The sequence below is a fragment of the Phalacrocorax carbo genome, chromosome 2 (genome assembly GCF_963921805.1).
Source record: "Phalacrocorax carbo chromosome 2, bPhaCar2.1, whole genome shotgun sequence".
Taxonomy (NCBI): Eukaryota; Metazoa; Chordata; class Aves; order Suliformes; family Phalacrocoracidae; genus Phalacrocorax; species Phalacrocorax carbo.
The window spans coordinates 64,196,713-64,211,564 of NC_087514.1; the positions used below are offsets into that span (position 1 = coordinate 64,196,713).

A 14,852-nucleotide genomic window follows, 5' to 3' on the forward strand; every position below is an offset into this window, starting at 1 on the left:
AGGACCTAACATGCATGCATCTTCCCTGGTGCTGCCAAGAGGCAACCCTTGAAACAGTGTTTTAAGTTCTGGTTTATGCCAGGGAGGCAGAGCTTACACGGCCAAACCACTGCTAAATGTTTTCATCAGCTTAACTCAACACCAACTGATAAGTTATCTATGCTAACTGCTCCATGGTACACTTTTCCCACTTTTTAATATGTGACTTCCCTGCACCAGGGAAGTATCTTGACTTTCAAGATGCACCATCAAACAGGTGCCTCTGAGAAGTGTCCCAATATGGAAGAGCATCCCTTCCAAGGCCTTCAAAAAAGACTGAAATGAACCTATTTGAGACAGCAAGGGTAAGCAATTAAACTTTTATTCATGATCATTTACATATGACTAAAAATATTCACCACAAAATGCAAACTTTCAGTTATCTTTTACTTAGCAGTGAAAATAGTCATCTCTTCATAGTAAAGCACCAAGGAGCACATCACAGAACAGTCAGAAACAGATTCCACATATCAGTTTTTCCCCTCACAATATACATGACAAAGTTAAAGATTTTATAAAAGTCTAAAAGTTCCAGATCAAATTCTAGAGTCACCTGAGTGCTTGGCAGGAACAGTATTATTTAGTAGCAGTTGTATTACCTGTAGTGGAATTTACATAGCACTTTTTTCTTCCTTTTTTTTTTTTTTTTCTCCAAAAAGAGCTCCTTTTCACAAAACTGAGACAGACCTAATTGGGCCAAACACTGGGTTTCATGTTTCACCTGAATTTTATAATGGGAGCCAAACAGAACAGTTTGCTAGTAGGAATATCTACAACAACTGTAAGAGCAGATGTCAAGAGGAAAGGAAACAAAAAAACCCACAAAACAAAAAATAGCCAACACCACAACTCATTATAGCTTGAGTGGTAGGGCCCAACTGCTTACAGGCACCTGTATCTACTACCTCACTCAGCTTTTCCCATTATTTTTAATTAGCATTTTATTCAAACATACTACATTAAAGAAGACAACATGATTTTTTAAGTTAAGTTGTGTACATGGACAAATACATGCACACAAGTTTTGGTGGTCATTTAAAGCTGTAAAATTTATATGTAAGAGAGTCCTATGGACCCCATTACAGATTAAAGAGAAATAACCAGAATCAGTGTGTTACATACAAAACAATATTCTAACACAGAAACCAATACAGTTATCAAATAATTCATTAGAGAATAAAATTGTTATACAAAAAGAGAAATGCTGCCTTTTTATCACTTCAGAACAGCAACGAAGAAGGCAACATTAAGAAAAGTGCACAGCAGAAAATAATTGTTCAGTTTTCTGAAAAAGTTGAATTTTTCATCAGACATTACGCTTTTGTCTGGAAACGTATTGGGTTAGGATTGCTTCTATTTTCTCCTAGATAAGTCTCTTCTTGCATTAGATCTCAGTAAGGCGCTTACTCCGACATGTAGGAACGATACATCAGGGCCACGATAATTGCTGCTATTGCCGGGATCACCCAGTTGGACCATGAACTAGAAGGAAGTTTTAGAAACAGCAGTTTAGGAAGTGACAACCAGCAAGTTTAAAAGAAAAGTAATTGCTTAAAGAAGTCATTCCTCCCCACCCCAACGAATACTTCAAAGTTAGGGCAACAGAACAACTGGGCTGGCCAGTAACACTCAAGCCAAGTAAAAAAGCTTGTACTGTTAAAGCTTTGTACTAGACCTTACAAGAAGTTTGCTTACTAGAGAAGAGTAGACTCTAGACATGTTTAAAATCATGGCATGCTGCCCAGAATATTATTTATTCAAAAGCCATTTAAGTAGCAGCATCACATGACACTTTTAAGCACCCAAGCTCCCCACTCAGGGGGGCATGGAACAGTCCTCTGGGGTTTCAGCAGTAGGCACCTGTCAGTAGGATATAATTTTACAAATTTTGATTCAGTGGTACTCCAAAGTGGTCTTCCCCTCACCCTGCAATTCCAGCAGGTTTCCCTTCTTATTTCCCCTAGATGCAACAGTTATAGCAAGTTTTAAAAGGGAGGTGTCCATGTTAGTAAAAAAAAAAAAAAAGTCAGCAATGGCACCAAGCATCTTCTATTCACCAGACAGCCTCCAGGAATGAAGGCCTGTGCAACATAAACCATTTGGTAGAGACTGATACGTATCAACATGAGAAAAAAAATCTAGACAGTAAGCTAACATGCTTGTAAAGTGGTACCAGATGCCAGCTTGGACTTCATGTGCCACCCTCTGGCACCTAAGCTTCCAGCAGACAGAAGCTATTCAGCTTTCTAAGCTTCAGAAACATAATCACGAGGAACTTAAAGTTTGACGTGAGGTATCATACTATACCTGGCATTAGACTGAGTAGTGGTAATAAGAGTTTCCTGGAAAGCAAAGCATAAAAAGATATTTAACATCAGGCAGACATCCCACTCCATTTTAACTACCCCCTCAACTTCTCAAAACTCATTAAGTGGGACTAATTTAAAAGTAACTCAGTGCATTGCATTTGGAAAGCATTTTCTCAGAATTCTTATTACAGACTGTTGTATTAGAAGCTAGCTAGCAGCAGTTTTAGTCAACATTGCATCAAAAGTTATTACAAAAAATACCACAAGGAATTTTGCTGCAAGTTTTCCATGAAGTTAACTTCAACCTCAGATTACATTTGAAAAGTTTTAGTCACCTAAAAAGCAAAAGATGCCCTTACTTCCCTAAAATCTAATTGAGAAGACTCTGAATTAATACACAAGTATTTCTCATATGGAACCTATATGAAGAAAGCTACTAATTTACATCCACAAGGCTTAAACTAATTTTTAGTGTAGTGTTTCAGATTGCATAAGAATCAGTCAAATTATTCTAGTTTTTTCTGATGTTGATTTGGACTTCTTCTTCAGTTTCCACAGAAAAAGAAGCGCTACAAGATCAAATCCCACTTGGGTACATGTGCACAATTTATATAAAGACTTATTAATTTGAATACTACTAATTGCACATGGCCCTAAGTGCATTCAAAAGATCCAAGCATTAAAACTGTACTTAAATTTAGTGGTACAAGATCCATCACTGAAAAACTAATTGCTTCCCTATAAGAATATTTGCAGTTCATTTAAAGAGCAAAAGATTCCTAACATCCTCTCACAGGTTCTAACAGGCTGCTTTTTCAAGCACCCAAATCATCACAGGTTTACACGTGACAAGTACCATGTTTAAAAGAGTAAGACTCCGTGATTGCATCTGTATTGGTTTTGTGAATGCCTCCATGAAAAGCTAATCCCAAAGCCAAACAATATGGAACAGCTTGTGCCCACGCTATCAAGGCTAACATCTTATACAACAACCAACTTGTCACTTCCAGGGCCAGGGGGTAGCCCCCACACCAAGACAGTAAGAGGAACATGGCCCAGCTCATCAGAAACCTGTTTTTAAACAGTATGACACTGGACATGTACAGTGAAGGTACTTCAGATACAGTGCGAGGACGAGAAGGACATTTGAAAGCACAAGGCCTTCTGGTGGCTCCTAGAAAGCCAGGGCACACAGGGCCTACCCTGTCACGTTACACTCCCAGAGCGCAAGGCAAAGCTAAACTGTCTTATCAGCTGCACCCACATGTCCTGCTGGAGGAAAGTGCTCCGGCTTCCTTCTGGAATGATGGGACACACATGTAGTGTAGATAACTATGACAAGCACTAAAACAAGGGAATAAGCCAAATAGTGTAATAAAAAGTCATTTGGATACTTCGGTCAAACTAATATTTTAAGTACTTCGGTTTAGTAGTTTCCTGTGATAATCAAAGAACAGTATTACTACAACTTGCACTGTTTCTTAGTTAAATTTATAGTGGCTGCTCTTATAGCCTAAGTATAAGTTGCCCTGAGTTTCAAAATAATTCTGAACAGATGATGTTATTCTTGGTGTGAAGAGGCTCTGAATTCCAGTCACCACTCCATTTCTTATTTTTATCAGTATACTAGTTCCAGTCCTTAATCAATAATAAAATTAATAATTGCTACAGCAAACATTTCAGTGTGTGTATATATACACACACACATTTGTTTTACTTTCTTTCCTTTAAGTTATTCATACTATTGGAAGATCTTAAAAATTATTGCTCCTTAAAAGTAATCTTTCAAACAGCAAGAGTAAGAACCTATTCCTACTACATTTCATTTAACAATAATCTTCAACTATTTCTTAAGTGCACTGCTGTACTCTTAAGCCAGCCCTAAGCAAACATCCTCTATACACACAGCAGCAGCAACTGTACAAATTAATCCCTGATGCACTTGCTCCTTTAAGGGACATCTGAATTTTATAAGTTTGATAGTTGAGTGCCAACATAACTTTATTCTATTAAAGATAAGAAAATAAATGCAATACTGCATTGGCAAAACACTCAAGATCTACTGAAACAGTCAGGAAGCAAGCAGTATTTGCACCTTGAAAAAGATTCACAATTGCAAATTAACTTATCTATAATACAGCAGTCAAATGCCTCTATAGTCTATATCTACTAAAGCTACCAATCTATTTTTAAGCACCACATTTTTCCACACAAACACATAGTAGTTTAACCTATTCTGGCTACAAACTGATTTTTTTCTTAAATTGAATTCTAGTAAGCCACTGACTGATCCTAGACTCACCTTTTTGCTATAGTGTAATGCCATCGCACTTAGTAACCTCTTGTTTCGAAACCAGATAAATTAAAGAACAGCTTACAGGAAGAGTAAGTTGAAGCCAGATCAACAGGTTTAAGATATTCATGACCTGAAACACTACACTTAAATCAAGCTGAATTATTTTTGCCTCCGGGGGTACACCATTTACAGAGACACCGTGCCTAATGCCTAAAAGAAACAATGTGGCATTTCAAGAAACACACTTACTGTTGGTTTCTGAAGCTTCCCTCTATCATCCTGCAAGAAAACAAGCAAAAAAAAAAAACCAACCATTTAGACAAAACCCCAAAGCATTCAAATATATCACTGAATTCAGTATGCAATTCTATTCTGCTAATGCATACCTATTTTCACCTAGAAAACAGACTTGCAACAGAGCAGATGTCAGTGTATGATTTTGAGCTACCATAAAGATCTCGTCCTTAAATAACACTTCCCAGTATTCCACAAAGAAGCATAACCCAATTCTCCAACATGTTTTGTTACCCCTCATGCCCATGTTTTTGCATTGCCTTTGTCTCTAAACAGTACATATAGCCTTAGCTTATACACGATCATGTTAGTTTACTTCTACCCAGTCTATTCATATTAGTAGGCAAAGTCATCTAACCAGTTTTGGTCCAACATCCAGTACAAAGGTCCCAAATTCTGTGCATCTTTCACATACTCATTAAGTTTTACTTGAAATAGTCACATTCATCACAAAAAAGCCCAACAGTATATAATCTTGACAGTGCTGTATCTGTACATTAAACAATCAAGCTGTTTCATATCAAATGAAAACAGGCACTTGTCAAACAAGGAAGAACTGGACTGGTAGCCAGGTTACAAACAACTTTACTGGCATCAGCTGCCATCTGAAATAGATGACAAGCCTGCAAGGTTACTAATGTGCATCAAAGCAGAATTATTTGTTATTAGGAGAAGCTACACTATTAATATTTATCAAGAGAGGACCTAAGACAGATACAAAATCAGGAATCTTACTGTGAAATATGCTACTCAAGACAGTGATGTTTACCCCAAATGCAAGACAAAACATGCACAAAACAGAAAAGAGGAAAAGATAAGAGGAAGGGATGGGCAGTAAAGTAGAGCAGACAGGCACACTAGCAAGTGGTTTTCAACTACTGAGATGCAGGAAAGGTTAAAAAAAAGCCTATCTGAAGGAAGCTAAGGCAGCAGTTCCGTAGCTAAATAAAGCCTTCAAAGCTAGAGGCAGAAGAAAGGTGATGGTTAAAAGTACAGGAAATGGTAAGGACAGTATAGAAAAAAAGGAAGTGACAGGTAGTCCAGTGAGAACTGATCATAAGCAACCCTGACAACTACAAGTAGGGAACACGGATACAGGACAAAAACAGGGGAGCCAGATAAGGGGAAGACAGAGCATCAAACTAGAAGATTATAGTATCCATTTTCTAAACACTCATATGAAGAGCCAGGATTGTACTTTTAGATCCAGATGGAAGCCTGGCATGTATATTGACAATGCTGGAAGAATGGCAGTGGCTGTCAGTAATCACTCTGCATATTGACATAAGAAAAGGTCTAGACACTCTGATGTATCACCTTTAGGGGTTATAGAGTCTCATTATAAAAGCTCACAGGGTCCACCAGAAATGGCATGAGTCTGTATTCAGTTTATTCAAGAACTAGGCTGTAAAATATTTCAAAGCAGCCAAACTTTTAGATGTGACTGTACTTATGCTACAATAATCAAATCCCTTGACATTGGGGGGAACCTGTCTCCAGTCCAGGTCTATCCACAAACTGCTGCAAGGCTAACACCCAACCAAAATAGCAGCTCTCCTTTATTTTGAAGTAAATTACCAGAGAAATAACTAGATGCTAAATTACTATAGTAAACAGCCCATACTGGTACTCTCACATACTCACCGGATGAAGTTCCCCAACAATAAAGCTTTCTGACAGCGTCCTTGCATCTGTGGAATGGCCAACATCTTCAAAGTTCTCAGTAGCGTCTCCTCCAGCTTGCTCCCTGAGGACCTCTTCTCCACCTGGGTGCTGCAATTTTAATGAGTGAATTTGTTACTGAAAACCATTCCACATTCTAAACATGGAAATTCTTCATTTTGACATTTCTGAAAATATAAAAATTGCCCATGCAAAACCAGCTGCTGGATTTCTTAGAGCAAACATAAGCCTCTCTGAAGCCAAAACCAAGGAAGCTAAGCTTCTACTCCATCAGTGATGGAGCAGTAAGAGGCCTTACCCCTAGCAACTAAAGCATTTAGAACATTATGGGAATCAGCCAGTCTTTTAATAGCCCAACTATTATCTAAGGTTACATCCCACATCCTCACTTCTGCAGGAAACATACATTTTTATCCAAACAATGCTTTACACAGCAAAAGGATAAAAGACAAAAGGTGTAAGGTGTATTGAGAACGTTCCAGGTAGATGTAACAAAAAGCTGTTCGCAAGAAGAGTAATCAAGCACTGAAATAAGTTGGCAAGGGAGCACACAGACTCTCCATCCTTTCAGTTTGCCTAGACAAGGCGCTAAGGAACCTGACCTTCAAATTAATCCTAGTTTAAGCTGGGAATTGGACCAGATAACTTTCAAGGGTCATTTCCAAAAGAAATTATTGTATGATTATCTAGTAAGCCAGCTACTTTGGAACTGCTTAAACACAACTGAAAGCTCATACAAGACACTAGAATAGCAATTTGTTTTTAGCCACACTGCTGATAAAACCACTGACACATAGAATAGTCATCTCCCAATATCTCCAAATACCTCAACCCATCACCATTCCTTTAACCTAAATCCCTGCCCTCCATTAACTTTTGTTCTTCCTCAGGACACACTTTTGGGACTGCACGCAGTTCCACACTTCCATCCATCAAATAATTCTGTCTGTACATACTGCAAGATCTACCACATCTTCTAGTTCTGTGGATTTTCTCAGCTTCAAGTTACTCATTCATATAACAGATAAGTAACATGCCACAGAAATTCACCACTCAACTTTTAGGTAGGCAACTACTACATAAACACAGAGAATGATTATGTAAGCAGGATGAAAACTCTTTAGTACTGCTGCCTTGGATTAACGCAACCATGAAATAAATTCTAACACTTTACCAGTGTCAGAGGAAATAAGGCTTTGGAGCCTAAATTCTGTTTCTAATGCTTCTGACTACAGGATCTAAAACGATGAACATAGGCAAAATTTCTACAATTTAGGGTCATCTTGCCTGGAGCATGGCTGAACAGAAAGGCTGTGTTTAGTGGATTAAAGAAATGGCATGAACATTTCTGCTGATCTAGGCAATTCAGGTGAGCATTTACTTCGAATCCACCATATTAACCTCCTATCAATCCTTCTCTTCCAACAAAAATAAGACTTGTTCATATGGATCAGGAAGACACTATTACTACTAATTTCCAGAAGAACCAGAACTCCAAAACTTTAATCTTTGCATAAAAGGCAGACATTTATTTTAATAGATTAAGTTGAGCTTTTTTTTTTTTAAAAAAAAAAACCACCAAAAAAAACCACCAAGAAACCCACAAAACTAAACAACCGAACACTTTTTTTAAAGCACCAAGATACTACAGCTAGAAGGGTAAGGGAACCCCACCATGACTAAGCAAAAGCAAGATTAAGCAATTGATAGAGAGATTAGGCACAGCAGTTTAACCCAGAAAGGTTAAAAGAGTGCATGCAGAGTGAAGATTATGCAAGCAGACATGCAAATACGGCATGCTCACCAAAATCCTGCCCTTGAATCCATTCTGATCAGTATTCAGGGAAAAGACTGGACAAAAGTCAAGGGATCACTCAAGTTCAGTGCTTTGAAATGTATAGTACATTTAAGAAGCTCAACTTGGGTCTAACAGGCTCTCCCAGATATTGCCACAACTAAGTCTTCAAAGAAATCCTTCAGTTATGTGGGCTTTGGATTTTTGGGGGTTTGTTTTGTTTTTTTTTTAATACAATGCTAAAGAACCGCACTCCCCAAAATAGAAAAATATATGTAGCATCTTCAGCAGAAAAGGCAGCAGAATTCCTTGTAAAACATCCTTAACAAACAAGACATCAACAAGTAGCAAAAGGCACCAAAGTTAAACTACTAAAGCACTAGCAGCATGTACACTTGCACGCATGCATTGCAATGAGCCCAAACCCTTCTCGTACAAGTAGATAAAACACTAGTTACTCCAGCAAGGTGCAAGATCACACAGTGTACACTAGTTCCCCACAGAAATTCACCAACTAGCCAAACAAGTGGATACCCACCAGTATAACCTGCATCTACACTAAAATTATTTCACAGAGTACTTTAACAAGCTACCTGCAGGTTGCTGACTACAGAACGATCATATACTAATTGTTCCCAAATCCCTCCCTTGTGCCACTACAAAGCAATCGTGTAGCTATATGGGCAGCTTCAGTGAGGCACTCCGGCTTTTCTCTGTAGGATTAGTTTTTGGTCTAATTAGTAACTGGTCCCTCTGTCTACAAAACCACAATATTAACGTCACCACAGTGACCGTGACCAACCCCCTCAGTGGCTATCACACATCAGCTGAAGGGGACAACCTCCCCCAACCTCTGCCACCATAGCTGGACAACTGGGAGTATTTTTTCCTCACATCAGCAAGACTAAGGTAGAGAGAATCACACAGAGTTCCTAACTTAAGCCATCTAGCAGATGTTTCTAGTAACCTACCATACAGACATAAAAGTACTTTGAAGCTAAACACCTCTTTTAGACAGCACCTCTGCTTCAAGATGAAAACTTGCAAACCCTCTGCAAACAACTAGCACATAATACAAGCAGTTAATGAAAAGACTTTGCCTCCCCTAATGAAAGGGAGCAACTGTAATGTCTCACAAAGTGCAAGAAGTGACTTTTCTATCAAAAGCTGAGCATTTTCCATGGTTCAGTGAGTTTCTCAGTTTGTTTATACAGGGCCTTTGTTCACACTTCTGCATGGTAAACAAAGCTTGTGATCAGAATTTCTACTTTAATGAAGAGTCTCTGGATAGACCCTGGAACTGGAAGCCCACAAGACTATCCAGATAATTACTCCTAAAGTGAAATTCTGCTGACACAAACAACTAAAGTATTTTTGCACATAAAACTGTGGTTCAAGGGGAACGAAAAAGCTTTTACTGGTAAGTTAAGCCAGTCTAGCTCATTCCCAGGACATTACCAATATAGATATGCAAGTTACAAGCAAAACAGAAGGCTGTACAAAGCCAGCACTGGTACATAGCATAGACTAATTCCTAACAGCAGCACATCAGAAAGTTTTAGATAAAGCAAATGAGCAGTTAAACTCACTGCCCTCATCTGGGTCAGGAGTCTGATCACTTCATCCTGAATGTCTACCACCTCTTCTCCCCCCTCGCTACAGTCACATAACTTTCTCAGTATTATAGTTTAAGACAAAGTACTGCTACCCTAATTTGCAATTCCTGCCCCCTTCCCATACTGGGAGAATCAAACCTAGGGTCCAGTTTAACTTTTGGGGAGATTTGCCACGGGTGGACACCTTTGCTGTCTCATAAATTCAAGTTTTGCTTTCTGCACTACAGCGAATGAGAAGCAGAAAGGGGCAGCGACAGAGCCAAGAAGACCCAGAGAACCTCAGCTTTATTGTACAAGGCAGACAGACTAACACTTGTTTGTTTTAGGAGCACTTTCACATAGCCTGAACAGTTCTTAAAATTATTTCCCTCACCTTTTTACATTACAGGACAGAAATTCTATACTCATGTAAAATTTTAGGAGCCTAGGAGAGTAGATCTCTTTATGAGAGCGTATTCTTTGAAAACCATCATTCGGGTTTTAGATGAACTGCAAAAGAAATGCCCAGTAGCTGTGTGCCCATTTCCTCCCTTCTAACACAATTAGAGCTTGCAGCATCTTGCTTAAGAGTGCTAAGAAGTGCTATTTTTCAAAGCATTTTCAAATCTTACTGCAAGCTTCGTGAGAGCTGAAGAAAGAGATTAACACTGGTTTTGATCCTTAGACTGCAAGGTCCTGAAATGAAAATTCATGTGATACACTGACAGACTTCAAAGCTTGCTGTACTGGCACCTTTCGTTGTAAGTTATTCACTACCTTAAACAGGGAAGGTATTATGCTACTCCTCCACTATATCATCATACTGGATGAATGTAACTTACCACCACATAGTGGAGAGAACATTTTTCATTCTGACAGACTAAAACAGTATTTGATTTTCTGCACTTTATTTGATCAGCATTACAAAACACCTTTTGTGGGAGCTGTCCATTCTGTTTGAAAACAGCACTCCTTACAAAAAAAAAAAAAAAACATTTTCATTGGCCATTGATATTTTTGCTAAATTATGACAGCATCAACAATTGAAATAACCTAAACAAATTCTGCATGAGATGAATATTAAATACATACCATAGTTAGTTTCCAGAATAAGGAATTTCTCTCAGGTAGAGATGTTCCTGTTGTTAGCTTCTCTGCCTAGCTTGAGGAATCCCACCAAGTTCCCATAAAAGCCATAGGGAGGGATGTCACCACAATGGGAAGTGGATCAGGACACTGATAATTTCATTCTTATTTTTATAGGCCTAGCTACTCTTGTTTAGCTCATTAAACTGATGTAAAAGCCTGACTAGTGGGATTGCTTTATTAAACTATGGAGAAATGCTATCAAGCATTACCAATGTACTTAATCTATTAATTGACATTTAATATTATTCACATATGTAGTTATCTGTAATACAGTTATAGCCGTAAGATCCTGCTATGAGTACATATGCATTTCTAGTAGCTATTTTCCCTTAAGTGTTGTAGGACCTGAAATTATGAAAAGATTTCCCAAATTTTCTCTAATACAGGTCCGACAGACTTTGAATCAAAAAGATGATTTCCAGGTTTCTGGTCTCAAGAAGAGTCTTTCATGCCAAGAGCTTTCAGATACTGCATTCCAAAAGCTGAGGTCTCTGGATTTCCTCTCCTAGAGGATATACTTTGATAATCAAGAAAAATCAGAGAAATTTATATTCAAGTTATAAAGTTTTCCTGAGGTCTGCCATTTTAAAAAAATATATATATAAAAAGCAGTTGCTGGAATTTTAATCTTCAGTAACCCCTGCATCAAAGTACACAATCCTTTCCTCCTCCAGCACTTCATCTGTATTTCAAATTATCTCTTTTAAGCCTTGTCCTTAGGAAACCAAGCTAATACGGTCACCCTCCCATGACCATATGCCTCCACTCCTTTTCAGCCTCACCACTCCTGCCACATCTACATCACCCGCCTCAGTCCACTTACTATCTAACTTCAATCAAGTGTTCACAGAGGTTGATGGTTCCCAAAACCCAAACAAGTTTCACTGAACACCTACAAGCTTTATAAAGAGACAACAGCTGGACAGAAGACAGACACCTTTTCAGTACAGTAATGGAGTGAAAAGCAGTAGCATACTTTCACTTAATAGGTATGAAGGCATCCATAGTGTCTTTAGCACCAAAACACTGTAAAGTTTTCAAATTTGTAATCAATAAAAAAATATTTCCATAGGTTAATGTAGTGGCTGGAAAGATTGCTTGTCAAATTAAAAAATGGGACTGGTGAAGTCAGCTTCCACTCCCTAGTAAACTGATCCTTTTACTTATTTACTGCTTTGGAAGAGCAGGAATGAGGTGATGCTTTAGCAGTGCATCCTCTTCAGTACTACTGGACTTATTGTAGTAGCGTACATTTTATTCTTGAAATATTTTATGCTTTTCAAACTCAAAAGAAGTAAAGCGGCAAGAAGTAAAACTGAGTTTGACCAATAATGCTATTGAAACAGCTAACATTACGTTATGGGATTACCCCCATTTCACTGAGAAGCATTTACCATACTCCAGAATGTACCAGCAAGAGGCTAGCTCCAATTTCTCCTCATCTGTCACATGGTAAATGCCTCAGGGTGTCTGACAGTACTAAAAGAATTAGCACATCACTTGATAAATTAACCTGGTATCAAAAGCATTCAAAAAAGATAGAAAGAGTGTCCTATGAAATATTTTAATCCAAGGGTTTTATCCCAAAAATCACAATATCCAAGAGCTTTTCTTAGAAGTGTAGCTTCATTTAGATACTCTGTTGAAAACAGTTATCCAGTCTCATGCATTTATTATCTCAGAACACGACCCAGAAATTTCAGCTTCACAACGTGCCATATTCTATTGAAAGCTGTTTAGTGTGAGGCTAGAGTTTGACCCATATGTACCAGAATTCATCAGGCATCCCACAGTTTTCCAATAAACTATTTAACTGCTTAAAAACAAACCAAATTCTTTCAATATGTTGCTGAATTAGCAACATTGTCCTGAAGGCTGAAATGAAGACTTTCTTGGAGAAATCTGCACAAGGTAGTGCCTCTTAGTATTTACCGATTTTATCACACGTACTTAAGGAAGAGGCTGCCAGATTGTGCAACTAAAATCCAAAAGCTCATTAGATCCTGGTTTCTTTTGTCAAGTGGTCTTTTCTTGGGTTGGGTTTGGGCAGCTTTGTGGTTTTGGTTGGTTTTTGGTTTCTTTTTTTGTGTGTGTGCACATCTGTGTCCCCTTCCCCAGTCTGGAAGTGCTGGTACAATTATATATCATCCAAACCTCATTGAGTTTCCAAGAACAGCTACTTCAGTTTCTCAGACTGCATGAGAAATTGCATTCTCTTCCAGGGCTTCTATAAAAACACGTTGGCCTTGTCTGCATAACCAAACAAACATTTCCATATCTAAAGGATGAACCAGACCAGGGACAGAGCTAGACGAAAAATAATCAAAAAAGAGATGGCAGATCAGTTTCACAATCCACCTTGCTGAAAAGCCAATCAATTTGTGCTGGCACACAGCTTAAGAACAAAATACTACCTGTGCCAACACCGCCTCTGAAAAATCACTCATCAACCTCTTATTTGCAAAATGCTCAATTTAAACTTTTAATTTCAAGTGTTTATCGCTACAAAAATAAAAAAAATCACGATGGGGCTGCAGAACTACTAAGTCTTGATTTCTGTTGAGTCTCTACCAGTCTGAGCTGTATTCTCAAGGAAATTAATGTAAGTCTACAATAACAATTTTTAACTGGATGCCTGATATTTGCAGATTGGGAATAATGGGAGTGAGGGATAAAACTCAACATATCACTAATAAATCCTAGCTATATTTAGTACTGAAAAAAATTGCTCAGTAGTGGCATTTCTGCATCTCCACAGAAGAATGTTTTACTCCAATAACTAAAACGCTTCTTTATTAACCATGACCATCAATGATTACATCAGTTGTTGACCATCAGCAAGCGATCAAAAGTGTCATTCGTTAACTGCGGGGGGGGGGGGGCAACAACGGCACGCAACCCGACCGCTGCGCCCTCGCAACCCGAGCGTGAGCCCTTCGGCCGGGCAGCGGCGAGAGCGCGGAGCCCCGGGCGGAGCCCCGGCCGCTACACCGGCACAAAGTCCAAAGGCGGGTGAAGGGAGGACGCACCTCCTCGCAGCAGACAGCGCGCCGGCGTGGGACGGCGTGCCCGGCACACGCGGGGTTCTCCTACCTGAGAGGCGGCCGCTGCCCGGCCCGGCCAGTCCGGGCCCCGCCGCCCTCACGCCGCCGTTTCTCAGAGCACTATCGCGAGCAGGCGGCACCCTGCCGCGCCGCGCCCGCCTCCCGCCCACGGCCTGTCGCCGCCGCCCCGGCCGCAGCGCGGAGGAGCCGCCGGCGAGCCCGCACCGCCCCGCGGGGCTCGGGGAGCGGGGCGCCGGTACCCGCCGCGTCGGCGGGCCCCCCGCCTGCCCTGCGCCCTCCCCGCGCGCCCACCTACCTCGTCCAGAAACTTGGTGACATCGTAGATGCGGTGGTGCAGGACGATCCAGGCGCTCTGGCTGTTGTTGTGCTTCTGCACCTCCTCCAGCCGGTAGTACCGGCCCCGCCACGGCTCGCCCCCGGTCTCGCTGGAGCCCACCATGTCCCCCACGGCACGGCCCTTCCCACAGCCGCTGCCCCGCCGGCTCCGCCGCACGCTCTAACCCCGCTCCACTCGCGCGCGCCGACCGTAGCCCCGCCGCAAGCCTATCGCCGCCCCTCCCCTCCGCCCACCCCCTCCCTCCCTGCCTCCCTTCCAACTTCTCATTGGTGGAGCGAAATGCCTTTCAA

The 14,852-nt window shown here is 40.3% G+C and overlaps 1 protein-coding gene across 1 annotated transcript; it reads right to left on the minus strand.

Annotated features, from left to right (window-relative positions):
* Positions 1-345: 345 nt before the first annotated feature.
* LOC104051343 (cytochrome b5) lies at positions 346-14,757 on the minus strand. The gene is made up of 5 exons (XM_064443107.1): positions 14,521-14,757; positions 6,583-6,711; positions 4,894-4,923; positions 2,347-2,381; positions 346-1,521 (listed from the first exon to the last, which is right to left on the minus strand). Exons 1-5 carry the CDS (start codon positions 14,662-14,664, stop codon positions 1,443-1,445), a joined length of 417 nt encoding a protein of 138 aa, XP_064299177.1. The 5' UTR covers positions 14,665-14,757; the 3' UTR covers positions 346-1,442.
* Positions 14,758-14,852: the final 95 nt, after the last annotated feature.

Excerpts from the sequence above, each read along its gene's own strand:
- LOC104051343 (XM_064443107.1), bottom strand. The coding sequence starts at position 14,664 with ATGGTGGGCTCCAGCGAGACCGGGGGCGAGCCGTGGCGGGGCCGGTAC. Across the intron at positions 6,712-14,520 it reads TCACCAAGTTTCTGGACGAG|CACCCAGGTGGAGAAGAGGT; the intron begins GTAGGTGGGCGC and ends TTAAAATTGCAG. Across the intron at positions 2,382-4,893 it reads GGAAGCTTCAGAAACCAACA|GAAACTCTTATTACCACTAC; the intron begins GTAAGTGTGTTT and ends TTTGCTTTCCAG.